General features: G+C 33.7%; 1 protein-coding gene across 1 annotated transcript; it reads right to left on the bottom strand.

Moving 5' to 3' along the window:
* Nucleotides 1-9,794: 9,794 nt before the first annotated feature.
* Kah (Kahuli) lies at nucleotides 9,795-27,051 on the bottom strand. The gene is made up of 5 exons (XM_017611187.1): nucleotides 26,790-27,051; nucleotides 26,249-26,628; nucleotides 11,646-12,381; nucleotides 11,403-11,575; nucleotides 9,795-11,307 (listed from the first exon to the last, which is right to left on the bottom strand). The coding sequence occupies exons 3-5, from the start codon at nucleotides 12,347-12,349 to the stop codon at nucleotides 10,550-10,552; spliced, it is 1,635 nt and encodes a 544-aa protein (XP_017466676.1). The 5' UTR covers nucleotides 12,350-12,381; nucleotides 26,249-26,628; nucleotides 26,790-27,051; the 3' UTR covers nucleotides 9,795-10,549.
* Between the last annotated feature and the right edge of the window lie 206 nt (nucleotides 27,052-27,257).

Below are 27,257 nucleotides of genomic sequence, written 5' to 3'. Positions count from 1 at the left end.
AGGAGCTTATAAATTCTTCGGAATATTTTTTTTTAGGTATGTTACCACATAACTTTGAGCCACGTTAACCGATTTCTATAATTCTTTTTTTATAGGAAAGGTGGTACCTCAGATATGCTCCCTTACTGATTTTTTTTTAGATCCGATCACTGGATCATGAAGAAATTAGCGGTACTCTTAAATTTTTATATGAGAGTTGAAGTCGGTTTTGTTTTTTGCTTTGAAATTATTAGTTGGACTATGCTGTCGAGGTGTCTCCGTAGGCAGTATAATCAAAAGCTCCTTCGATGACCAAGAAGTCACACACAATGACCTACTACATAAGACTAAACTAAAATAGATTCGTTAAGAATAAAAAATCGGAAGCACCAACAGCGAAAATGAGAATAAAAAATCATTAGTTAGGAAGGTTCTTACTGCAGTTTCTTTGGCTTTCTATTCCAGAACGTTTTTACTGACGGTTACAAAATTACCGGTAACGTACTGAATATACCTGTTTATCGACAAATACAGAGTCGGAAATTTGAGGAGCGCTTCTAAATAAACGCTATGAAGAAGGGCTTTTTCAATATGTCCTTTTCTTTAGAAGCTGTATTAGACAGCTGTATTAAACAGACTGCCATTCTTAGGCAAGTCAAATAAAAGAGAAAAAGAAATGCAGTAGACATATTAGTGCATGTCTGACGCCAAGTTAAATTTGAGTTGTGTCGTTATGATTTCATGTAAATTTTTCCTACCTTTTTCAGACGGCCTATAAAATCGAGCTAGAAAGGCCCTTCGCTTCGAAATATCCGAAATAAGACCACCCGGATGGCCTTTTATTTTCTAATTTTGCCGATATGTTTATATAAACTCAAGTTTATGGAAGTTATAAGTATATACATACATACAAACAGAAGTATGTATATATTTTGACCGCTGCATTGCCAGACACACAGAGAACTGTCGACTGTATCTCTTTCCACTTGACGAAATTTTGCTGTTACTCATCCACCATTTGGCGATCAGCGAACCAATGTCCCTATACATATTGATGTTTCACTAAAAGCTTTTGCGATTATTCCATCGATCGTTGCGATAGGGTCTAGAAATTACATACATACATACATATCTATAATACCTATGTATATAGAGATATGTTACAATTATACATATGTATGTATGTATGTGTCTATACATATTTATTTTTTCATTGTCCATCGTCATTCGCTGGCTGTGCGAAGATGTCTATTTAGGAGTTGAGAGTACATACAAATGCACTGCATACATATTTTATGTGCAATATTTTCAATTTGTAAGCACATGTTGGCAAGCGTTTTCTTACTTTGCATCCACGCTTTCCATTCAAGTAATTCCCATCAAGTCAATATGCGTGTAATTTCAATTAAATCCATTTATGTTCACATACATACATAAACATACTTACCCTGCAAGGAAATCCGTTGACACAAAACCATGACCAGCTCATACATAGTATGTATGTATGTATGTATATTAGACCGTACCTGAAAAAAGGTTCGCCATACACCTTTAATCTAAAGTCTTTTTGGAAGGCAATTTAGAAAAAATTGTTCTTTTATTAATGAATGAAAGAAAGAAGTAAAATAAGTTCCTAAAAACTAAATTAAATTAAAAATATTTTTATTCTTAAAACAAATAAATCTAGAAATTTAGAGAAAATTAAATTAAACTCAAAAAATTGCTAAAATAAGTTTCTAAAAACTAAATGAATTTAAAAACTGTATATATTTTTTATTTTTAAAACAATAAAATCTAACAGTAATTTTTAAGCAAAAAACAAAACAGACTTCAATTCTCATATAAATAATGTTAACCTTATGGGGAAACCAAAATATCGTCGGTGATGATGCAAAACGGTCTATGTACATAAACATATGTATCTGCAAATCATCACACCCTAATAAACGAATATAAAAATAAAAATAAATATAAAAAATAATAATAGTTGATAACGTCATTTTTTAATCGGTTATTTCATTCACATGGTGGCGAAAAAATTACGTCACTGCAAAAAAAAAATAACTTTTTTCTCGCATGCCGTCCTGGGTGATCTTTATTCGTTCGTTCACGGACCTAAATCGTTTTGCAGTATCACCGACGATATGTTCGTCTATAACTTTTTAAATGTTCGTCTAGCTGGCGAAATGGGGATTTCACATACACATGAAAGTTGGCAGGGGAGTTTTTTTTTTTGTAGGACTTTCGGTAATTTCAGTCGGTAATTAAGTCTAAGCGGTAGAAGTTATACATAGCTGCTTTCGAAGATCACCACATCTTTTCATCAGACTTTTTTCTAGACTTCAGTAGCCAGCAACGCTAACCACCTAAGCTAAGCACACCCCGTAAACTCTTGTTGCTAATCAATTTATCCTAAACAACAATATCGTGGTACAAAGCTCAAGAACACTATTGAAATAAATATTAATGCGTCACAATAAAATGGACAAGTAAAATTTTTTTGGTTGCTTGAAAGCTTGTACGATCTAATGTACCTACACACATTTGTATATCTAAGCGCCATTTGTAACAAGTACAGAGAGTCGAATTCTAAAGTATGCGCCTGGCATTAATCTTGCTTGTGGTGGAATTGAAAAATGCTTAAATTACATATTATTATGAATGGCGACATTGCTATGCTACATAATACTGAGCTAAGTTATGAGAAGTAATTGTTGTCATTCTATAGATATTGCTTTGCTGAGAAGCAAATGTACATTCATACATATATATTTATATGTTGCAAGTTCGCTATAAAGATATCTATTCACTGGAGCCTAGTTCTTAATTAAGACGTAAATGGGGTAGAACTAGCAAGAAAAATGTATTCCTTACAATTGTCTACAAGTGAACAATCTCGACTAAGGTGAGATAAGAACAGTAATAATAAGGCTTAAAAGCAACAAGGCACCTAGAACTGAACTGTCCAATTTGATGGCGAAGAGCTGGTCGGGCCTATATACCAGCTGTTAAGCAGAATTTGCTCTGATAAATACATTTCCCGAAGATTTTTTTACCAGTGTCCTTTGCTGGACCCTATAGGCTTGGCTTAAGGCCTGGCAAATTCACTATTGGCCGCGTAATTGCTTTTCGGATCTCATTCTGATTATCTTTTGGAGATTTTTGGCGATCAAAATAGCCGACAGAGAATGTTGTAACTCGGCTGCAGTTCGCCCTATAACTCGCTTAACTTTCTGGTAAAATTTTCGGGCGCTTTTTCTATCGACCAGCTTTGGAAGATCTTCGCACTCCCGTATTTCGGCCTCCGGAGGATGGTTCCGTATGCTGAAGTCTACGCATGTTAGGAAAGTTGTTAATCACCATTCACCAGGGATTTCGGCTCAAGCACCTCACAACTTCCGGTATTCACACCAAGTATGCTCTGGGTTTGGGATCTGCCACATTAAATCAAGCTCCAATGAAAGGCAAACTATAAGTACGATTATTAAAAACTATGATTTCAGAGTCTGATCATACCTAAGTATTAATGCGGATTTCGGCAGATAATATTACTGTACTTACCCTTATGTAAACATGTAGATATATGTACATATGTACGTGTGTATATATTATATTTTTGATTCGTTTATAAATTTTATGCTTATAATAAATACACGATTATGTCATCACTTTGACCTAAATTCGATTCGCCAAACACTTTTCATTTCATTGTTCTCTTTAGTAAAAATCAATTTATTTTCTTGATGTTTGAAATAGATTTGCATACGAGTACATATTTATGTATGTATGTATGTGAAACCACCCATTTTAATTAATATTCATTCAGTGGAAGATTGAGTTGATATAATCAATCTGGGTTTCAACACTGTACATCAATTAGCATTAGCGCTACACACAAATGGACGCATATGAGCGTACTCAAAAATTTCTAGTGCAATAGTGTAGATATGTACATATGTCCGTATGTCGATCACTTACACACCCCACATTGGTTGTTCAGACATTTACATTTGAGCTGTGTATATTTATGTAAAACGTGAAGATTACAAATTAAAGTGATAGCCTTGAATCAAATTGCTTGAACGATTTTTTTAGAACAATTTATTTATTGGCGCCAATGGAGCGTTCATACATACATACATACATACATACATACTCACGCATACACCACACGCATTTGTCCGTGCGTGCAAACACGCCTGTATGCTATGTACAGACATACATACATACTAGTTGGAGATGTTGGAGGTTAGCTTCCTGATAAGCTTAGTTTTGTACTAAATTCAAGGGTTAAAGTGCTTTCAATGATTCTTTGTTTTTAAAATGAATAATATGTAAATACATACTTAGTTTGAATTGGAACAACAATGCTGAAGACAATAAAATAAAATTTTGGCAAATGTAGTAGGTACTCGTACATATACACACATCTGTGAATTAAACGTCCATAGAAAAGCTTCCTAGCATAATGAGAATGAAGCAATGCTTTATAAATAAAATTTGCAACTTAAATTCAATCAAAGGTTATCGGTAAAAAAATAGTGAATGCGAGCAGAATAACGATGGTGATATGCAGCAAACTATCGGCTCCGGAAGTCGACACACGTACATATGTATTTCAGACACTTTTTGCTGGGTTTGAAAAATAAAAAAATAAAATAAACAGCAATACCCGCAAGTAAGGATTCAGCTTTTATGATTAGGTATTTTAGAATTCATATAAAATACTACATACTGCTATAAAATATTTACTACATAATCAGGTTGATTATGTAGTATTTTATATGAATTAGCCCATCCTACGTCCTTCGGTGTATATTCTAAAATACCTAACCATAAAAGCTGAATTCTTACTTGCTAGTATTGCGGTTTATTTAATTTTTTATTTTTAAAACTCAGCAAAAAGGGTCTCGCATTAAAGAGTTCAGCGCGTTTTCCACCACTATACATAATCATTTAGAAGAGAAGATATAGTCGGGTATTTAAAAAAAAATTGTATGCGCCTTGGCCACACTGGAGAATTGAAACTTACATTACATATCTATTTTGTCTCATATCCAATGTACATTCCCAGCAAACATTTGGAGTCATAAATGAGTCTTTAAGGAGTCCCATTTCGGAGCCTTTGTGATCATAATGAGCTCATTTAAGAGTCCGAAATGAGGGTGTTTCCCTTCCTGCGAAGGTCGACCTATATGAGCTCAAATTCATACATCAAATGAGCCTCATATACGGCTCATTTTGGACTCTTTTTGAATCTCTTAAATGACTCGTATTGGCCTCATAAATGCCTACTTTCGGACTCTCATTGTATGCTGTTTTGTGACTCTTATTGGCTTTATTCTTCAACTCTCTTAATGAACTTACTTTAGAGCCATGTTAGCAAGGAATTCATTTCAAATACTGTTGCATATTTATATACAAACCTCTGCGCATACATATATATGTACATATATTGCAGCATTCATGTAATAGCAGTTGCTGCAGCTAAATTTTGTTTATTTTTCCTTCCTAATTATTTTTCATATCTGTATAAACAAGTTTAGATATAAATTTCTAGTCGTTATTGTTTTTATACTGGCACAAAGTGCTGGCTCATAACTTGGATCATATATGACTCCTAAAAGATTCATATAAGAGTAAAAAAATGTTTGTTTTTGAAACTCATATTTCTTACTTACCTAGGACTCCTTTCCGACTCATATATTTAGCAGCTTCATGTAATAGCCCCGCAAACATATTCTGAGCGTTCAGAATATATGAGTCCGAAAGGAGTCCTAGGTGGGTAAGAAATATGAGTTTCAAAAACAAAAAATTGTTTACTATATGAATCTTTTAGGATTCATATATGATCCAAGTTATGAGCCAGCACCTTGTGCGAATATAAAAACAATAAAGATTTGAAATTTATATCTAAACTTGTTCATACAGAAATTGAAAATAATTAGAAAACAAAAAATGAACAAAATTTAGCTGCAGCTGCTGCTATTGAATGCATGTTGGAATGTGTATATGCACGTAAGTATATATGTATGTTATTTGAAAGGAATTTTTGCTGAATGCCTTTGCAAATATAGTGAGTTCCATAAGACTCAAAGAATAACGTAAAATAAGAGTCCGATTGTAGTAATTTATGAGGCCGGTAAGTCTTAAAAAGAGTCTGAAATGATTCCTATATGAGGCCAAAAATTGTTTTAAAAGAGTCCAAAATGAGCCGTATATGAGGCCAATAAGAGTCCAATATGGCTCATATTGAGGCTCATTTGATATATGAATTTAAGCTCATATAAGTCGACATTCGGAGGAAGGGATACACCCTCATATCGGACTCTTAAATGATCTCATTATGAGCGTAATGGCTCCGAAATAGGACTCCTTAAAGACTCATTTATGACTCCAAATGTTTGCTGGGATGTTTGCGGGGTTATGTATGTATGTACATACATCTGCTTTTGCTTAAAGTTATATTTTTTGTCTTTTTTCTATTTAGATCCCTACCTGCACCCCTGTTCGTTCTAATTACATTTACATATGTTATTCTGTTTTCCATTATCTTCATTTTTATCTTTATACTCTATCGATAACAAAATCGATAGTAACATCGATATAAATTTCTATGGCAAAATCGATAATATTGGTAGCAATATCGATTAGAGAATCGATAAAAATATCGATAACAAAACCGATAAATAATCGACAACACAAATCTATTAGATAATCGATAAAAATTTCGATAACAAAATCGACAAAAATATGGATAACAAAATCGATAACACAAATCCATTAGAAAATCGATAACAAAATCGACAAATAATCCATAACAAAATCCATAAATAATCGATAACAAAATCCATAAAAAATCGATTACAAAATCGATAAATCATCGATAACAAAATTGAGGACAAGTTCGATAAAATTTTGAATAGCAAAATCGATATTAATATTGGTCACAAAATCGATTGAAAAATCAATAAAAATATCGATAGCAAAATCGATAAATAATTCATAACAAAATCGATGACAAAAATCGCTAAGTAGTCGATAAAAAAATCGATACATAATCGATAACAAAATCGATAAATATATCGATAAAATATTCGATAAAAGTATCGTTTACAAAATCGATAAAAATATCGATAACAATACCAATAAAAATATCGATAACAAAATCGACCCCATTAAGCTGGCAGGGTACTATTTTATATATATATAAGGAAAATTTGAAAGTTAGGGTGCTCGAACACCCCCCTTCCCCTACCTGACTACGCCCATGAGTATAAGTATTTATTGATTTTGAATACGAATTCATAATCAACTTTAATGCCATTTACTTTCTGATCGGAAATTGGAATTTCGTTATACACTTCCTTTTTGGAAAAGTTAAATACCTTGAACTATTGATAACTACATTGGTTATGCTCCATTTAATCGGCCATTCAAGAAAATTAAAACAACACCTTTTATTTTTGTTTCTTTTTTTTATTTGGCATTTGCTCGTTTTTATTCACGAGCGCTTAATGCAAAACTAAACATAATCTTTGGCATAATTAGCTTTTTGTATATTTGTTGGTATGTACATTCTTAAAAAATAAAAAGACGAATAAATGTGTATAAAATGAGTATATTACTACAAATATAACTTTAAAAAAATCAAAAAATATAAAAAGCTATACAAATGCGTTGTTTTCTACGTTTATAATGCTTGAATTAAATAATTAAAACCTACTTGGATTGAGTAAAATGAGTATGCATTCTTAGCTAAAAGTTTTCAAATGTACTTAAGTACACGTTTACATACATATACATATGTATTTATGTACAAAAATTGATGTACAAAAATTTATGTTTATGTAGTTAGCAGATTAAGCAAAATTATACTTTGGTTCCATCGTCATACACACTAACTATTCTAACAATTTTCTTTTTTTTTCTTCTTCAAATATTGCACTCTACACGGCCTACAAGCTAATACATATTTAATTACAAAAATAAGTATTTTACGTTAAGTATTTATAGATGAAACTTAACAAAGTTCAACTTTTAAAATTAAAGACTAGACAATCTCGTCCGTTTTTTTGTGATTGGATATAAATATACAAATTATGTGCGTATTTTTAAACAGTACAAATTTCTTATATTTCTAAGGCAATTAATTTCAATGAGTGCAAGAACACGTGCTACAACTACATATAATAACATACATACATACATACATACATACAAACATATTTATAAAGGCAAGCTAAGATCACTAATTAAATATTGTATTTGTGCAAAAAGCTGTCTAAAATGTGAAATATGTACCTACATATGTAGGCTTCTGCATACATAATTTTTATACAAATATGTAACTGTATTTATTTGAGCATTATCAAATATTATGGAAAGCAAATAATTCAACGTGTACGTTGCGAAAAATACTGTCTGTTGCTTTTAAACTATTTGAACAAAAGTCCATTAAGAATTGCCATATTCAAAAAGCAGTGAATCCTAATAGAATTTAGTTCGATAAATACATACAAACGTACCTTTTTTACAATGTTGAATTTTTTTTTTATTCTTATGTTTTTACATACCCTAGTAAAAAGCAAAGAAAAAAGACATATCTTTGGTTTATTTTTTTTTTACCAATGTTTCCATAAGTTTAGTGAGAGATTCAATGCATGAAAATGAGAGTGAAACTAGCTTATTTCTACGATTGAATCCTCGTTGGCAGAGATTTATTTAAAAAAAAATAGTGCATTTTTGAGTACACGCACTGTCATAATTATAAGCGCACCACATTTTGACAAGTTTTAACCATTAATTTTTTGATATTTTGTTTAAGTTATTTTGTTAAAAAAAATATAGTTTATTCTTTAACAAAACACATAAAATTCCAAGCTTCAAGCTATGTGGAATATGTAAAAAAAAAAATTCAAGAAACTCGACCAAATTTCGTCCAAATTTCGAGTGTGCACTTAGTTTTCTTAGAAAGTTATTGAGTGTGCAGTTTTGTAGTCCATTCAATTTTAAGGCAATAAAGTGCAAGTTTGAAATACTAGACCTTGCCGTTAATTTTTGGCAATTTTTATTTTTTTATTATTTTATTTTTTTTTTTGAAGGAGTTGTTCATTCTCTTCCATATTAAAAAATCTTCCAACATAAATACTCAAAATCTTTCTAAGAGATGTAATTAAAAAGCCCGAAATTTTTACGAAGGTATGCTGAATTTTTTTTTTTTCTTTTTAATATTGCTCAACTCTTGAAATGGATTTAGCCTGTTTTCATTAAAGACTTAACTTTATTTTTATATAAAAATAGCTAAAATCAAGTAACAAAACATAAATGGTCAATAAGGTGCCACAGGGTGTATGTCTACATTTTGTTAAATCTCACAATTTTGTTTTTGTATAAAAATAGCCACTATGTATTACCTTATGGCACATTTAGTAATTAACTACATCTAACTTTTTTTTCATATTTGTTTATCACAATCAGTTGTCTACTCAACTAACAGCGCAAACTTTTTGGCGCAACTTTTTTTTAAATTATTTTGGTTTTGATAATGATTTAGTGCAATGAAATAAAACACTTCATTAAGTTTAATGAACCTGTTTTGGGCGAAGGGAAATACGAAGTTTCCCCTAGCTATTGCCTTGGAAAAGGCTGACGATATTGCGCAGTTTAAATTTTTTTATTGAGCTTATACAAGTAAAAGATTAAGTACTTTCGTGTGACGATATTCTAGCCTTTCCAGGTCATCTATGTATATATGTATTTAACATATTTTGCAGAAGTATATATTTTTTTACCAGTCCCAAGCATTGAGGAATTCTAATTATAGTAAATAGTATATATTAAGGATATTTGAATATCAATTCGGAGAAAAATCCGAAACAAATTAGTTTTTTTCAAACCGGTTCTTCTAAAACGTGGCTATAGCATCATTGATATCCTACGAAGGGGTAATTTTTTTTGTAGATCCTTGATCACCGTCAGCCATAACTTTGCTAATTTCATTATTTTGGGATAACTCAAGAAAACAATCAGCTACGATTTCAAGGAATGTAACTATGCAAACAATTTCGTGACACATTTTCGTCGAACCTCTAGTTCATAACATACCTATGTAACTTACTAAAAAAAGTATAGTTGGTAGAATCGATACTGAGACACTAAACTGAAATGGATGTATTCGGTACTTTGAGGATATCAAATAAATCACATAAACTGATAATTTAATTTATGCGAAATAAGATTAGACAATTTCGGATTTTTCTAGGCTACTTCGGGAGGTGTCTTTCATACAACGCATTACGCTGGTTTAGCACAGATCACCATAGGAAAGGCCAGGATAAGTCTTTATAATCGGGTCAAATTTATCATTTTCGCTTTAAACATTTTAAGCATTTAATTTAAGTAGTGCCTATCATTCGCGTCTTTTCCAAGTACATGTATGTATGTACCTTTCTTAAGTGAGTCACAATTTACAGCACCACATCTTTTCAGGCTTTCAAACATACCAACAGTCTAAATTTTTCAAAATTTTTCTTTGTCTTTTTGAACTATCCAACGTGTGCCCAAAGCTTTAGGCCAAAATCGCATAATTACTGGTCAACTCAAAGGGGCTCGTCTTTGTCGAATGTGTAAAATTATTTTTTGGCGAAAAGTCCACCGGTTGATCTTGCATTTGATCTTGAATCTCATTTCGTATGCTGCACAGCTGTAACGGCATATGCGCCACTGTATCCACGAATCCTTGCGTGCCAACATGGTGCTCACGATAAAGTAGATCACTCGGCGTCGTCGCCGTTTGTATGACGCTGATGCGCTTGAAACGTTCATACTCCTCCTGAGACATGGGACTTGTAAGCATGGTGTAGGATTTCTCTTGCGCCATATATGGTTTTGTTATGCCATCGTTGTCTGACAACGGCGAAACGGTTTGGACCTCTAAGGGACTTTGCGTTGATTGCGGTGTATATTCAGTGTGACCATACGTAGCTTGACGACGATCTTTCTCCTTCTGCAAAAGTTTGTTCGCCAAAGTGGACTTGGCCGAATCCGTCGCCGGTTGAGTGTTCACAGAGTGTTTGGCATTGGACGCGTTTGCGGAATTAGTAGAAGTGCGATTTGAACGCGACTCACTGCGTTCACCGACACGATGGTGATTCTTCATGCACGAAGACTCTTCATGCTTGTACAGATATGATTTGAGTGCAAAAGCTTTGCCGCAACGGCCGCATGTGTGTGGCTTGGTGTTCGAATGGGTTTGTATGTGTGCGCGTAGATTGGATTTATCCGCAAAGGCTTTGTTGCAAACGCTGCACTTGAAGGGTTTCTCACCTGGGTGAATAAAAGTGAAGAAAGAAAAACGGTCAGTTTGAAAGCGATGAACAGTATTTCGTTTTTTCTTTTTTTATTATTTTTTCTTAGCTTACCTGTGTGCGTGCGTATGTGTCCCTGCAGTAGCCATGGTCGAGAGAAGCATTTGCCGCAGTATTGACACTCACAGCCCTGATTGTGGGTGCGCACATGCATGCTGAAGGCGGGCATCGAGACGTAGACTTTCTCACAGTATGGACATCGTCGCGCTTTCTTATCCATTATTGACCTATTTCGGGGAGGGGAGTTATTGGTGAATTAGTGAACGTACTCAAACTAAGGAAAATTCACTTCGTTACCTGTGTGTTTGTCGATGTCTCGCCAAATTTGACGATGTCGAATACTTCTTGCCGCATTCCGGACAGACGTGCTCATCTTCCAGCAAATTACCGCCGTTAGCGCTACCCTCAGTGCCATTGCTCAGCTTGCTCATCTCCGAGTTGCTGGAATGGCTTGAGATGCCTGTAAATTGATCCTCACTGCTGCAGCTGGGTAAACTGCTGCATGAATGCTCATCGTAACGCGAGTGGTCCGAGATTGTGGAACGTCGCAATTTTTTGCGATCAAATACTTTGTGACTGTAGTAGTTGGAGTCATCATCGGAGGATGAGTAGAATGTTGTACGCGCTACCGCTACCGCTGTAGTGGAATTGTGGTTGTGGTGTTCTGTTTGGATGTTCTGATAATCCCGTGTCCCATAGAGTGTCGTACTGCTGCTGTTTATCTGGTTGTTGTGCCACATTTCAGTTGAAAAGTCATTGTTTAAAGGCGCTTTGTGAGATATAGGTACAAAGCTTTGTTGTTCTGTCATGCGAACATCTGGTGCAGTGGCAGGAGCTGGACTCTCATCAGTGAGATACTCCAATTCTTTGTGCCGTTTGATGTAGTCTTTAATTTCTGTTATGTTGGTTGTGCTGAGGTGGCCGGCAGCCAATGTAACCTCAGCCAGTTGTGTAAGGTTATACAGCTCTTCGGGGATTACGGTCGGCTGTTCCTTCGTCATTTTGGCTTATCTGGGTTTTTGTTAATGCTTAACTGTTAACGAAAAGAATAAAAGTAATTTTTATTACATCGTTTGTCATGTTTAATAAGTTGAAGAAAGACATAAAAAGAGGGCATGCTTTACGACTATCCACTGCCAGTTGATGATCAGGCGGGAATGAATGCAAGGAGCGACCTCATTGGAGTCACTACTAGAGATGGAAAGGCCAATGCGCTCTCCTCGTAATTCTTGACTGTAACGATTCGAGCCCTGATATCCGTAGAGATTAGAAAGCTCTCAATATTTTTCTACTTAACAACCAAGAGGTATCACAAAGGACCTTGCGTTTAAATCGGTGGCTTGAGGAATTGTCACCACTCCTAACCTAACTCATAGATCGAACAGCCTACCTACAGAAACATTTATCAGAAATGCCAAAAATTCCCCTGGAGCAGTATTTGGCCGATGTCTGCCTTTATAGTTCGACCTTGTGAGTCTGAGGTCATTAAGAGCAAAAAGGGAGGGACAGAAAAACTTTAGTGCGAACATCTTGATCTGCCGGCGGGTAGAGTAGGTCGCGAAAATTTTATCAGAAAATAAGAAATAATGCTAAAGTTTTTTTTTAGTTCCGATTCCATCCGTGATTCGATCAAGAAATTCCTCATTTTATGCATAATAATCTACGGTTTGCCTAAGAAAATCTATAAAATTTTAAAAAAATTTGAATTTGAGGCTGCTATAAAAAATTAATGGGTCTTGGCAAAGCGTAATTTCATATATTTACGAAACGATCTTGGGAGGTCGATTTATTTTTTGATCGATTTTTTTTTTTATTTCAGTTTTTTCATACTTTGAAAAACTGAAGACCTTCTTAAGCAGGCCTGCCAATTAGGCTCGAACCGTATAATTTGTCGCCCAATTTTTTTTACTTCAATTGACAACTCATTTTTCAATTTGGCCCAAGGACAATGGATGATCTGGCAAAAAAGTGGAAGGTCAAATGAATAATAAGTGATAAAACATGACAAAATTTCACGTGGCTTGCAAGTTGCAACATTTCTAATAAATCGTGAAACTTTTTCATTTCAGTTAAAGTTAATAATTTTTGTTTTGTACGGTGGTGGAAATTTTAAGTGTTCCATGATTGTACTTTAAAACCACGCTGTATGGGTTTTCAAATTTCCAAAGTGCTAAAGTATTTTCATTTCCAATAAGTACTGCGACATATATATGTATATCAGTATGCATAAATACATATGTACATTGCATATTTTTTATTAGACCTACATAGCTTATCTTAAATGGATTTGCCTATTTATTATTGTCTGCGGAAGTGCTTATGAGCGAACACATCAATTTAATCTTGGAAATATTCATTTGCCTTAAATATTTCTATCACCAACGATTGCACATTATTTTCAAGGAAAACATGCACGCCACATGGGGCACTCAATGTTGGCGCACAAAAATCAAAACCAAGCCAACCAGCAAAGCGCAAAGAATTTCACAACGTAACCAACTCGTTGATCCCGAACCACTTGCAGTGATGGACCGCCCTAAAGTCGGTCGGCGAGATTTTCTATGACCAAATAAACATCTCACAGCTGAAAACCCCGACCACAGTCACACCATCGACCGACCAGCTGAGTGTAAAAGCGGCCGCTGACCATTAGTGATCACCACTTGCCACTTTGCCACTTGTCTAATGCCACACGACCGATTCACACTGCTCTCGGTACTCGCATTTTCCAAACCTCCCAACGGCCAAATTGCTATACAATTTATAGTATACGTACATACATACATACAAACTTTTTTTTTGTGCGCAATCAGATTTTTCAAATCGTAAACCTACATACATACATACATATATATACACATAGATACATACATATACATATATGCAGCGCATGACGCGGTCAGCCAGCGAGCCAAGAAGCCACTAGGCAGTCAGTTCAGCTGTTCGATGTTCGATGCTTAACTTGTTGCTTTTCGAGGGAAAGGTGAAACAACCTGCTAAATACGAAATGTGCGTCATTTTCCTTTTAGACGCTCATAATTTAATGAGTTGAATTGAGGCCAAATCGGCGGGTACCAACTAAGAAAATTCGTGTCCGCGTGCGACAATATGCCAATATATAGGAGAAACATATGAGGTGGGAAGGCGGCTAACCTTTTTGATGAGTTTGGCGAAAAAAAAAACCAAAACAATATCCCTCTGTGCACCTAAACACATACACATATGTATATATAGTACTATGTACATTAGTGTGCCTCACCAAAAAAGTGGCGAGTTTTTCCACCGGAATCGAAAAATGTAGGTATTATTTTGTTTAAAGACTTCCGCTAAAATATTAGGGAAAAATGTTATGATTTACGTGAGCTGGGCTGATTTTAGAAGACCTAAAAAAATTAAGTTTTTTATAAACGAAATTGGTTTCTAAAAATTTTTTTTTTTTTCAAAATATCACCGCAGTGCGGAATCAAAATAATGAAATTTTTGAAGATCTTTTCAAAACGGCCAAGCATACATATTACGGCGAAGGTTTAAAAATATAATAAATTGCATAATTCCAATGGAAAAATACTACCAATTTTTTGGTTTTTTTATATTGAGAGTGATGCACCCTAATGTACATACATACATCCATACATACATACAATTGTATACACTTAAGTACTCTATATATTCAACATTCTCGCTTAAGCCGTTTTGATGCTAATAAAGAAATAACAATTAAATACAAAGATTTGTGGTCAATTATTTGGTGATAGCAACAAATGTCTCTTCGTGGAAATTTTACTTCCGCCAACGTTGGTTGAGTTTGCATAAATTTTGCTAAAAATACTTTGGTAATAAAAATTAAATGCGCTATTTTTGACCAAGTGGTACCATATGTGTGAATTGACTATAAAAAAAGGATCGAGGTTAAGGGCCAAGAAGTTAGACGCAAGTTGTTTAAAGTCTAAGCTCGTTAAGACAGCAAAAGAGTGGATGCTGGAATGGTTCCACCTTACCGTCTTCTATGCACCTGTTTCAATAAGGGCTGATGTTGAGCCTTACCGAATGGGGTTCAGTTGGAAAATGGCTTCTAAGACCTCTTGCGATTTGACCTGTCATTGCAATTTTTCGGCCAGCACCCTCAGCACCAACGAGACGCCCAACATTCGTACAACAGTTTAATTGTTACCATTGATGAGCTTGATAGTGAAGTAGGGTTGTCAAGCACACCCCGACAATTTTCCGGGCATTTCATCAAAGACGCAACGGCCTTAATTGCCACATTCTTGACTGCAATTGCTGGAGCTCCCTCATATCCTTGTCCATATATGTACATAGATACAAAACAAACTATACCTAGTTCCGAAAGATACTTTTTAATAGCTCTTGATAACTATCTCAAACCCAGATGGGTGATAAAATAAAAATTCGCAAACCCTCTCATAGTAAAATGCTAAATCCGCCACTGGACATAGTCATTCATCACTTTCATATTTTTTAATAATAGCACTGCGAGCTGATCGCTATACGTTTTTTTTCGTATTCCAATAATCAGAAATTAATTAATCCTTAAATTATTTAGTTCAAAAACGAGGCAAAGTGGATTTTTCGAATCCTTGAACATTTTGAAGATATATGTATGTATGTACATGCGAATCTACAGCTCAAGCTTGTACACCCCTGGTATATCATATATGTATGTACGTTATTGTATGAATATTTAATAATTCGCATAGAAAGACTTTATTTTGAATTTCTATTCCTCATTTGCTGCTGATAATGTTCCTATACAATTTGAATAAGTGTGTATGTATGTATGTATGTATGTAAAAATTCTCGAATATATTTATTATATAAATATTTTTGCGCAGCTTTCCATACCTGCCCGATCGACTTGGCTACAAAATTTGGAAAATATTATGTGTATGTATGTTTGTATTTTCCTAATTCTTATTTTAAGTTTATTATTATTTTTGTTCGTATTTCTTTTTTTTTCTTTTTTGCTTAAGACGCAAACTGGGAAACGCACGCGGTACATCTGCTGTCACATTTTTGCTAAACCCCCTGCCCCCGCCCCCTCTCACACACGCGCATATTTCTGACGCCTCGACTGGTGGCAACAGCTGACATCTGGGAAATTTCTAAGATGCGATCAAACATCCATACACAGTGCCGGCCACTTAAATAGCGCTCTCTTTTGATCCTTAGCCAATTTTTTTGAATAGACGTTTTTTTTTTAAATCTACTTTTTCGAATGCCGAGTAAGCCGAATTTTCACCATCGAATAAATAGGCTTTTCACATAGTTAATTTACGAGTATATACCAGAATCTAAAAGCTCTAAATATTTATTTTATTGAACATTTAACTAGAGAACTTTTTTTTATTTTATATCTGAAAACTGCATACCCAAAAACATTATAAAAAATTATTTTTAAAAGTTTTAAATTGTTATGAAAATTTGTTCAATTATTATAAATTTCGAATAAAGTTGAAAATCGGATTTAAAGGTTTTTATTATAGAATATTTGTGGTATACTTTTTATGGAAAATTAATGAATGGTAAATAAATAAAAGTGGCCCACTGTATCTATGTACATTTGTACGTATGCACATTAGGGTGGTCCAAAAATGCATGTGGGGGGGAGTAAAAATTATTTATATGGGGAAAAAACAAATTTTCGCAGAAATGGTATAGAATTCTTGGAAACCAATATTTTTCGATCGGAAAACTCAGTTCTCTTCAGCAGATTCCCAATAATGATACCGTATTATTTATTTAACCATTTTCTACGAAAAGTTGTTTTTTCCATATATAATACATGGAAAATTTGAGCGCTTTGAGCGACCTCGAAATATTTTTTTGATTTCCAAATAAAAAATAGGGGTATATTTTTTCATATAGAACAATCCGAGGGGGTTAGAGCATTAAAATTCCGACTTTACTTATTTTGGACCACCCTAATGTGCATACGTCCATTGTGATCGTATCCATGCGTCTACGTGTAAAAATATGCTTTTTGACGCGAGTCTAATTGTTGTAGCTTGTTTGGTTTTTGTTGGAGTTTTGGTAATCTATTTGATGTCTGCTAGAAATTCACATGTTTCTCTGACAGCAAAATTATTAATTAGATTTGTCATGAAGGCGAGTTATTAAGTGGAGATGGCACATACAAGAAACAGAAACGTTTGCATATACATATGTATGTGTATGCATGTATATACATATGTATGTAAGTACATTGTGTAAAGATACATATGTATGTACATATGCATGCATTTAAGAAATCGTATATAGGAAAATTACTTTTGCCAGCTCTTAACTGACACGCTTGATTGGAATGTACAATGCGCCGTATGTAGGAAATGTCATTTGAAAATCTGCACCTAAATAATTCCAATATTATAACTTAGTTGCAAAGAGATTTATATGTGTTTATGTATTTTAATAAATTTTCACACTTCTGGGAAATTACTCTTTGTTTCGCTTGCATTTGGCATGATTACTTATGCATTGTATTGTATTTTATATTATTTTATATTATTTTATTTTATTTTATTTTATTTACATGCAATTGGTGCTTCTTGGAAAGTCGACAACAAAGATTTCATGCTTTTTATTGTTTACACCGCTACTCGAAATACCTTTACCGTTAATGCAACTAATTATTTGTTTTTTTATTGCAGCACTTTCCTCGAAGAAATAAAAAAGTAAAGAAAAAATAGAGTGACAAAAGTTCAAAATCCTTTTAATGAGTATAAACAAAATGCAAACAAAGTGCAGGCCACCAGCGACTAAGAAATCGAGAACCGTGCTGTTATACAATTATGACTGTATGTGTATGTATAGGTATATACATGGCTGGTGGTGCTGTTGGTGTTAATCTCCGATCAATGGCTTCGTTGTTAACTATTTTTAGTCGTTTTTTAATTTACATTTTAGTTCAAACTTGAAAAACATTGCAATCGAATAGAATTATGTGTTTTAATGTGCGCGTCTATATATATATACAAGTGGATTTGAGAACCCGTCAAGAAAATTTACTACATACATACCCTGTAGTCAAATGAACTAGTTGTAAACTACCCCACAACTAGTATGAATCGCATGCCCAACTAGTCAGCCAACTATCTTTTTTCCATGCAATCAACTGGTATTTTTAACATGGGGATGTCCTACGAAATGGCAATTGTCAGATTTCGGTCAGAAATATACCAGTCTCATACTAGTTCAGAATAGACAGAAAAATACTAGCCTAATTATGGACCAAAATCACTAATTTGGGAGTCAAAAAATAAAATGAATTCGTGAATATACAATAAAAAACATTTAAGTACACTTTTTTATTTTACATATTTTTATTTAGAAGCCTTAGATTTGCCAATAATTATTGTTAATTTTTTTGAGTATTTCAGCACGTCAAAGACCTTCGGAAAAGTATAGTCCGATTCTTGGTTAAAAAACCTTGTTGGCCTGTGTAATTCAAGCAGTTATTAAATATTCTTCATTTTTGTCCATAGTTTGGCTTATTGATTGATAATAGAAATTAATCAAATAATTATATTAATCGTGTAATAAACAAAATAAAAAATAATTGAAAATGATCAAAAATAACAAAATAACAGGTCTGGTATAATTGAATACGTACTCAATTTAACGGTTTACGATATACCCAAAAAAAAGTTATATTATTTTGTGTACTTTATTGTATTAAACTGTCGAAGTCAAATAATACAGGGTATGAATAAATCGTTTGTACTTGGTACAACTCTGGTCATTTTCGAATTAGTTCGGTTTCTGTTAGGAAATTCTACTTGTAAACTAGTATTTTTCCTGACTAGTTTGGGATTTCACTGCAGGGTAGTTGCAGATAAGTGAATGCTAACCAATATCATGACTAACTCGCATTCGACCTAGTTTTCCTACTTGCCGAGAGGCGACCGCTATTAGAAAAAACTTTTTCTTTTCTTTTGCTTTGATGTCAGTCAGAAACTCGATGCTAACCCAGGTTCATATTTATTCAGAATGGCGAAGTGACTCTAATAGGAAACTTTCCCTACAGGGTATCCAACGATACGCACATACGATCGCTCTACTTGCCGCCATACATACATTTGTGTATGTGTATGAAATGCACCGACAACGCGCACAAGTAGTGAAGCATTTGTAGCCGACATAAGCAACATTGCCACCGCAGCCAATATGACCACCTTGGGCGCTGCAATCGCCTGGCGCGTTTAAAGTAAATACATACATACAACAAAAAGGCGTAAAAGTGCATAAAATATTGCTCTGCTTCAATGGAATGGTTCAGTTTCATGATTGAACCCTAAACGATTTGTTTACACAAATGCAATTGTAAACAGAAGTCAATGCAACCACACTACTGTACATACATATCTATAATAATGTGAGTGTGAGAAGAAGTCTTTTGACTTACACGCACATAATTATCCTTTGAAAGATTTTCCAACATTGACCTCTCAACACGGTTAAGGTCTTAACGCTGCTAAGTATGCAGATGAGCACAATGTATTTATGCACATCTGTATGTATGTATGTATGAAAGTATGTGCAGTGATGAAAGGCCTAGCCTGAAGAATCTGTTTTATTACAATTTACAATGAAGTAAGCGAAATGATACATTGGGCCTAAAAACTAAGCAATTGCTTTTTCTTAAAATTCCCTACCTTTCACTTAAATTTATTTGAAGGAATTGAGTGCAAGGTTTGAGATTTCAAGAAAAAGACATTTGCTTAGGTTTTACGCATACGGCGTACGAAAGTTTGTTGATTTTTTTTTTTAATTTTGCACAAATTTTAATTCATTGTCAAACGATTGGTACCTTTGTACAGATTTGTACATGTGGGCTAAAAAACATTGGGACGACAATTTTTTTTTTAGTCACACGATTGGTACAATACAGCTAACTTCTATGAAGAGATAAATATTAAAAAGGCAAAACATGCAGAAAAGGCAATATAGTCAAAAAAGGCAAAATTAAAATTTTAATTTTAATAAAGGAAGACATGAAACGTGTGATTCTTTAATTTGTTTACAGATACGGCAAAGCGGACAAAATAGGCAAATGCCTTAAAATCCGTACCCTAATTAATATTAATTGAACTCATCGCCTTTTTCTTCAAATCGTTATGTATGGCTTTCAACTAAATAAGGTTTATGCGCCCTGAAATATGCAACACATTCGACATTTGGTCTATTATCTTAGATGTCGATCCATAAAAATAGACCAAACTCAGCTGTATTAATCTCTATTTAAAATTGCACTCAATCTACTTATTGTGCCAATAATTTACCGTTTTATTATTTGAACAACTGTTTGCACAATTATAGCAGATACTATGTATCTCACAAAGCACTGCGAATGCATAAAATAAAAGCATTTGCTTTGTCATTAAGAAGCATTTATTAGCTCATATTAGGATGCATACATATTTACGTAGGCATGTATGAATATACATATGTAGAAGAAAAACTAAGTATTTAATACGCAAATGCATGCATATTTACGTACTGAAGATATTTCTTTTACAGAAATCACTTTTCAACGCATTTGGTTTATTCTTATGGGTAAAATAATTTACAGACGCAATCACATTTATTACACATGACATTGATTGCAGCAACGTAAATAAAGTTGGCCCATAACTGAAAATACTGCATATGTATGTATGTATTTATCTTATACATTAGGGTGTCCTTTATTTAATGCTTTGCTAATCCCATTTCATGTACCATAACAAGTATATTCCGAGAAGGAAAATAGCCAAACTAAATTTTAAAAATTTTTTTGTAAAAAAAAAGTTATTTTTCTTGATTTTTTATTTTAATTATTAGAGACATTTTCGTTGGTGGCATGAAGATTTTGCCCCTAGTAAAATTTTCCGAAGAATAATTTTCTAGCATATATCAATCCTGTAACGACCTTCCAAATTCGCTTTTAGCGGGGTTTGTTGAATTAAGGATCAAATTAGCCCTTTTGGGCGGGAGCTAATGGGTTAAAGTGTTATACGAAAATATTTCCCATGAAATTTTACATTATATGTCTTAACCTTTAATTTCAATGACATTTATTTTAACCATTTTTTCCTTGTTTTTTTTTTTTTTGAAAAGTACCTAGGCCAGTACATAAAATAAAAAAAAACGAGCTAACTTTTGCAAATTATAAAATTGCCGCACAGTGTAATATGACGAAGATTTTTCTCTCAGCTCCACTATGTAATAACATTTGCTACAAATTTTAGACCGAAATTTATAGGTATATGCATATGTATAACCAAACAGACTAAAAACTCTATTCTTGTAAAATTCCATATTATTAATTTTAGTATTTTAAAATGTCAAAAAGACAGCTAAAATATGCCAACAAACAAATGAACCTATGAATACCTATGAACAGGTTCATATACACATATTTACATGTGTTAAGTGTGTTGTTGTATGTACATATGTACTTGCATACAATATTTAAGATATTATTGCACATACTTATGTAGGTGCATATGTATATTCATAATTTTCTAAACAACTGTTGCTGTCGCACAGTGCTTCCCTTCCATATAAAAAGTGGACAAAAATAGAATTATGAACGAATTTAAATAAAAATTTGTTTCTTAGTGAATTTGAGGGCGCTAAATTCAAAAATGCATTTTATTTTTTGATAGCTTTCATTCTTTCAATGTAAATGCAGTATAAAGTTACAAATTTTGTGTTCTCTTAGCATTTAGGTATGCACATCTGGGTCATTCGATTTTCGAAAATAAGGCGTTAAATTAAAGGGATTGACCTGTAGATGGGAAAGGGGTTGCCGCCTTTTAAGAACTTTACTTAATTCAAACAATTTAATAATTTAAATTAATTATTACAATATGGGTATCAATCGAAATGGGTTTGAAAAGGGTTTACTTCTAAGGATAACCACCTGTTTAAAAATTTAAATTCAACTTGAATTAGGAGAATCACGTAATTCAAATACATACATATGTAGGTATGTATAACAATATGGGTGTCAGACGAAAGAGGTTTAAGAAGGTTTTAGCTTGAAAATATTTTGAAGAAGGCTGCCGTCAGATTATAAAGTCAAATTTTATATTTATATTTTTTATGCATTCCATTAAAAGTTCCAATTTTTTAAATTTTTATATATTTTTTTTGAATACCGTAGGAACACTTTTTTTAATATCATTCCAAATTTTGTATTCGTATAGTTCCCTATCAGATATATATGAAAATAAAGAAACGTCAAACCAACATTTGATTTCAAAAAATGTATTTTTGGCTTTTTTCTCTGATCAAAATTCTTACACACCTATTCTGCTTGTTATCGAATATTTTGTAACCGGGAAATTTTGTTTTCAAACATTAACACCATCTTTGTAACCGGGATTCTAGGCACCTTCAACTTATTCAGCAATTTATAGAAATTCTGGTGTTGCATATTTCACGGACCAATATTTTTTTTACCTGCTTATGAGATGGTAACAAAATTTACCGGTCACAAGAATGCGTAGAATATGATAGGGGTAAAAATTTACTGGAGATTTATTTACCGGTAACATAATTTTTGTTAGCGACGCAGAACAGGTCTGTTAATATCAATTTTTTTAACTTAAGTGCCTTCCTGACAGATATATAATTCATATTGTATGGAGAATTTTCAGTTTACTCCTTTAAATTATCTTTAAAAAAAATCCCAAACACGTTCATATTTCAGAAACGAATTTTTCGATTTTTACTCACTGTGCGCCGTCGCTGGCTGCAATTAGGACACAGTTATACCTCGATATTCTTAAACAAATTGAACATATGTACGTACCCTTACGAAACCATTTGCTGCATTGGCATTGATAAAATAATTAAATACATACATATCTATGTGTTTTCGCATTTTCAACGGCACATGACAATTTTGAAGGCATCTGCCGATAATTTATCTGATAAACGATGATTGCGCTGAAGCCATTTAGAGAGCAGTATTGCTGTAAGGCAAAAATATATATAGTATGGTTTGTGTTTATGGGGACGGCTATTAAGGTTTATACTTTTTATGTGAATATTTACGAATGTTTAGTAAATTCAATGAGCGTATGCCTATATATTATGCATACATACATGTGTGTATTCTTTACTGAAGAAGCGGTGTAACTGCCAAGCTCTTTCCCCTGCTGGGCACCCATGACTAGGCAAGATCTTCATACTTTCCAGGACACTAAGATGAAAGGGGTGAAAATATGAAAATCGCAAGTTCCAAATTAAGTCAATTGACCAAAGGAATTTTCTATGGAAAATGATAAAGACCCACTGTACATTAGAGTGGCCCAAAAAAATTAAGTTGGAATATTAATGCCGGCACCCCCTAGGATTGTTCTATATCGAAAAAAATGTACCTCTATTTTTTTATTTTGAAATCAAAAAATATTTAGGGGGTGCTCAAAGCACTCAAGGTTTTCCATGTATTTTATATGGAGAAAAAACCATTTTTCGTAGAAATGGTATAAAACTCTTAAAAATCGATATTTTTCAATCGGGAAACTGTGGTTCTCTTCAGGAGACTTCAAATATTGATATCCAATTGTTTATTTAACCATTTTTTATGATTCAAGATTTTACCATTGCATTTTCTAGGGGTTTTGGAGGACCTATAAAATATAGTTACTATGAAAAAATGGTTAAAGAGACAATTGCGTATTATAACTGGGAATCTCCTGAAGATAAGAAAAGTTTTCCGATCGAAAACTGTAGATTTTCAAGAATTCTACACTATTTCTACGAAAAGTTGTTTTTCCCCCATATAAAATACATGGAAAACTTTGAGCACTCCCTATTTTTTTTTTCAAAATAAAAAAATAGGGTTATATTTTTTTCGATATAGAACAATTCTAGGGGGTGCCGGCATAAAAATTCCGACCATATTTTTTTACATACATTTTTGGACCACTTTACTGTACATAGATCTGTGGTTTCTGAGTCTTAGTCAAAATGGCCTATGAACTCTAACTCTTAGTAGTGGTCTTTTGACAGTGGGGAGTTAACTCGAATTCGGCAGTTAACTTCCAAATTTGCATTAATTTAACTCCCACTGTGAAAACGGCACTTATGTATGTAGTTGCTGAAAGGACATTGTACAATGATACTTGCCAAAGAGAACTAATGACTGAATCCGAAGTGACGATATACCTAAAGCATTGCCAGGCACTGATTTAAAGAGATTGATTAAACGAAAAATGTAAAATTAAATTTTTGATTGATTATGAGGAAATTTTGTTAGTTACGGTATTTTCCATTTCAGGAGACGAAACTCGTATGTATTATCCCTATTGCATATAATGATATGTAGAATGGTACTTTTATCCGGAAAACACTGTAATGCGAATTTTATTTTGGCGAAAACACGCGGAAGTTTCCAATTAATTAATGTCATGTGATTCAGTCATTATCGAATAAGAACTGCTAAAATCTTAAATAGTTTATGAATGAGCGCCGCTATTGATTGGTTAGAAGTGCATACTACTCCCGCCCAGAAGGGCCACGGTTTTATCCCTGGGCCAAGCAACATAAAAAGTGTTTTTCTAATAGTGGTCTTCCTGACTTTTTCAAATTTTTTTTTTTTTTTTTTTTTGAGGCACAAATCAAACATGCGATTTTTCGGACTTCACAGGATTTTTTTTTTGGAGTTTTTCTGGGCTTTGCTTTATGTATATTCAAATCTTAACTTTTATCATTGCAAAAGATATCAAGTTTTACGCACTTTTTTTACTTATGAATTTTTTTAGGATACTTCATGCTATATTTTTTTGGGCCTTTCGAGATTTTGTCGAGGTTTTAAGGGACTTTTCGGAATTTTCTATATGTATTTTTAGGTACTTTCAAGATTTTTTCGGGGTTTTCCCATTTTCTCGGGATCTTTGTTTAAGAACATTTAAATCCTAACTTTTATTAATGCAGGTTTTCCGGGTTTTTTTTAGTATTTTTTGCGTTTTTTTTTCTTTTTTTAAAGGGCTTTTGGAAATATTTTCAGAATACTTCATACTATCTAGATTTTCTTGAACCCAACGGGACTTTTTATTTCCCCGGAATCCTTAGGTGACTTGTCGGAATTCCTCGTATTTTTTCAGGACTTTTTATTTTTTTGCACTGACACAATTTTTCGACTTTTTCCCAAACTCCTCGGGATTTTTCGAATAATTTTTGGGAAATTTTCTATATTTTTCGTAACTTTTCAGGATCTTTATCGATCTACATTTAAATCTTAACTTACATGAATGCAGAAAATGGAAGTTTACTAAAAACGCATACTTGACACGATCTCTGCCAAAACCTACAGTAATGATAATAATAATAATAATAAAAACACCATTTTATCGTCATTCGGATATCCGTTGAGATTGCATTAGGACAACAGCTACTCCTCGGTACATGCAAAAAACTGTAGTGTATGTATGCATGTAAGTACTTGTATATATCAAACATTTAAAAATGTACCAAAATTTATGTATATATATGAAGAGGTTTTTTTATGACTATAGCACTTTAAAAATAATCAGTTTTATGATCTCTTCATTCTGCAAAGTGGTCACTAATTTCACAAGAATTCGCGTAAATTGTTGCGCCAGCCAACTCTGTCCATTCCCGTGAAATCAGCACACAAAAATTAAAATATTTCACTAACACATATACATACATGGATAGATACTAGAGGTGGGCCGGGCCACCTCAGTGTGGAAATTTCAACAAAATATCTGTGATAAATATTTACCTACTATTTCTGTTTTGCAAAACAAATTCTTGTTGCCATTTCGGCGAAGCGATTAACCGAGTATTTAAGTATGTAAATAAATGGAAAAAATAAGAACGAACATTTGCTTAAAAAAAAAAATTAAATTAAATTAAACACTTACCTAAGAAATGGGTTCTTCCACCGAACGCGATTTTTTAAATTATCTACGATTTGCGTTTTTTGTTCAATTTTTTTTTCGAAGAAAAAGTATTCGTAATAGTCAATATTAGTTGAATGATTCAGCGACGTTGACAAGCTGAGTTGACCAACGCGGCGAATGAGTGGAGCCGCCGCGTGCCCACGCGCGCTCTAACTGCGAAACACCACCAGCAAATGTCTCCAAAAAACGCGCTTAAAGTTCAATTATATACCGTTAGGAAGTGAATTTTTTAGTTACAACAATAGTTTTCTTTATTGCTCTATTTCACACAATTTCCTGCAATTCGCTGCAAAATCGTTCTGTGTTCTATTGAATTGCTTGCTGTAGGTCGAGAAGTTCCACTGAATTATGAAAATCTAAAATCACCACACACGCGCATTGCCAAAAAAAAATTTGCAATGCAAATATACACTTGTATTTGTTGTAGTTTTTCTTCTGTGGAAAATATTTTCAATGTTCACTAATTCTGCACCAAAAACAAAAAAACGATTATTTTATATACGGTCCATTTTCCTTTGACTTATTCGCTGAGAGGACTTCGGGTTTTTATGCACACGTTTGATCACTTGGAAATCTCGAAAAGTACTGAAATGATTTTCAAAATACCACTTACATTTTTACATCTCGAAAATGTTTCCGACGCTATGGCGCAGGCTGCAGGGCGGCGCACGGTGATCGATAATCGGTTGAGCAGGGAGCAAACTGGCGTTGATGGCGTTGGTGTTGACGCTTAACTATGCCACGTATGACGCTGGTCGTTGCCGTGCTGGTGGCAATTCTCGGCGGTGGTGGTGGTGGTGGTGGTGGTGTTGGCTTTGTTGGTGATGCCTGCGAAGATGACGGCAACGCCACCGACCATAGCGAACAACGGTATGGTAGCAGCTGCGCAGTACACTTATGAGGATACGCAAAACGGTCTCCCTCGTTCAACTTGCTGCGGGAGACAGCTGAGAGGATCGTGTGCTGCCAA

The sequence above is a fragment of the Rhagoletis zephyria genome, unplaced genomic scaffold (genome assembly GCF_001687245.7).
Source record: "Rhagoletis zephyria isolate East Lansing unplaced genomic scaffold, Rhagoletis_zephyria_1.1 Rzeph_scaffold_00376, whole genome shotgun sequence".
NCBI lineage: Eukaryota > Metazoa > Arthropoda > Insecta > Diptera > Tephritidae > Rhagoletis > Rhagoletis zephyria.
The sequence above is the reverse complement of the archived record's forward strand: the minus strand, read 5'-3'. Positions and strand labels throughout refer to the sequence as shown.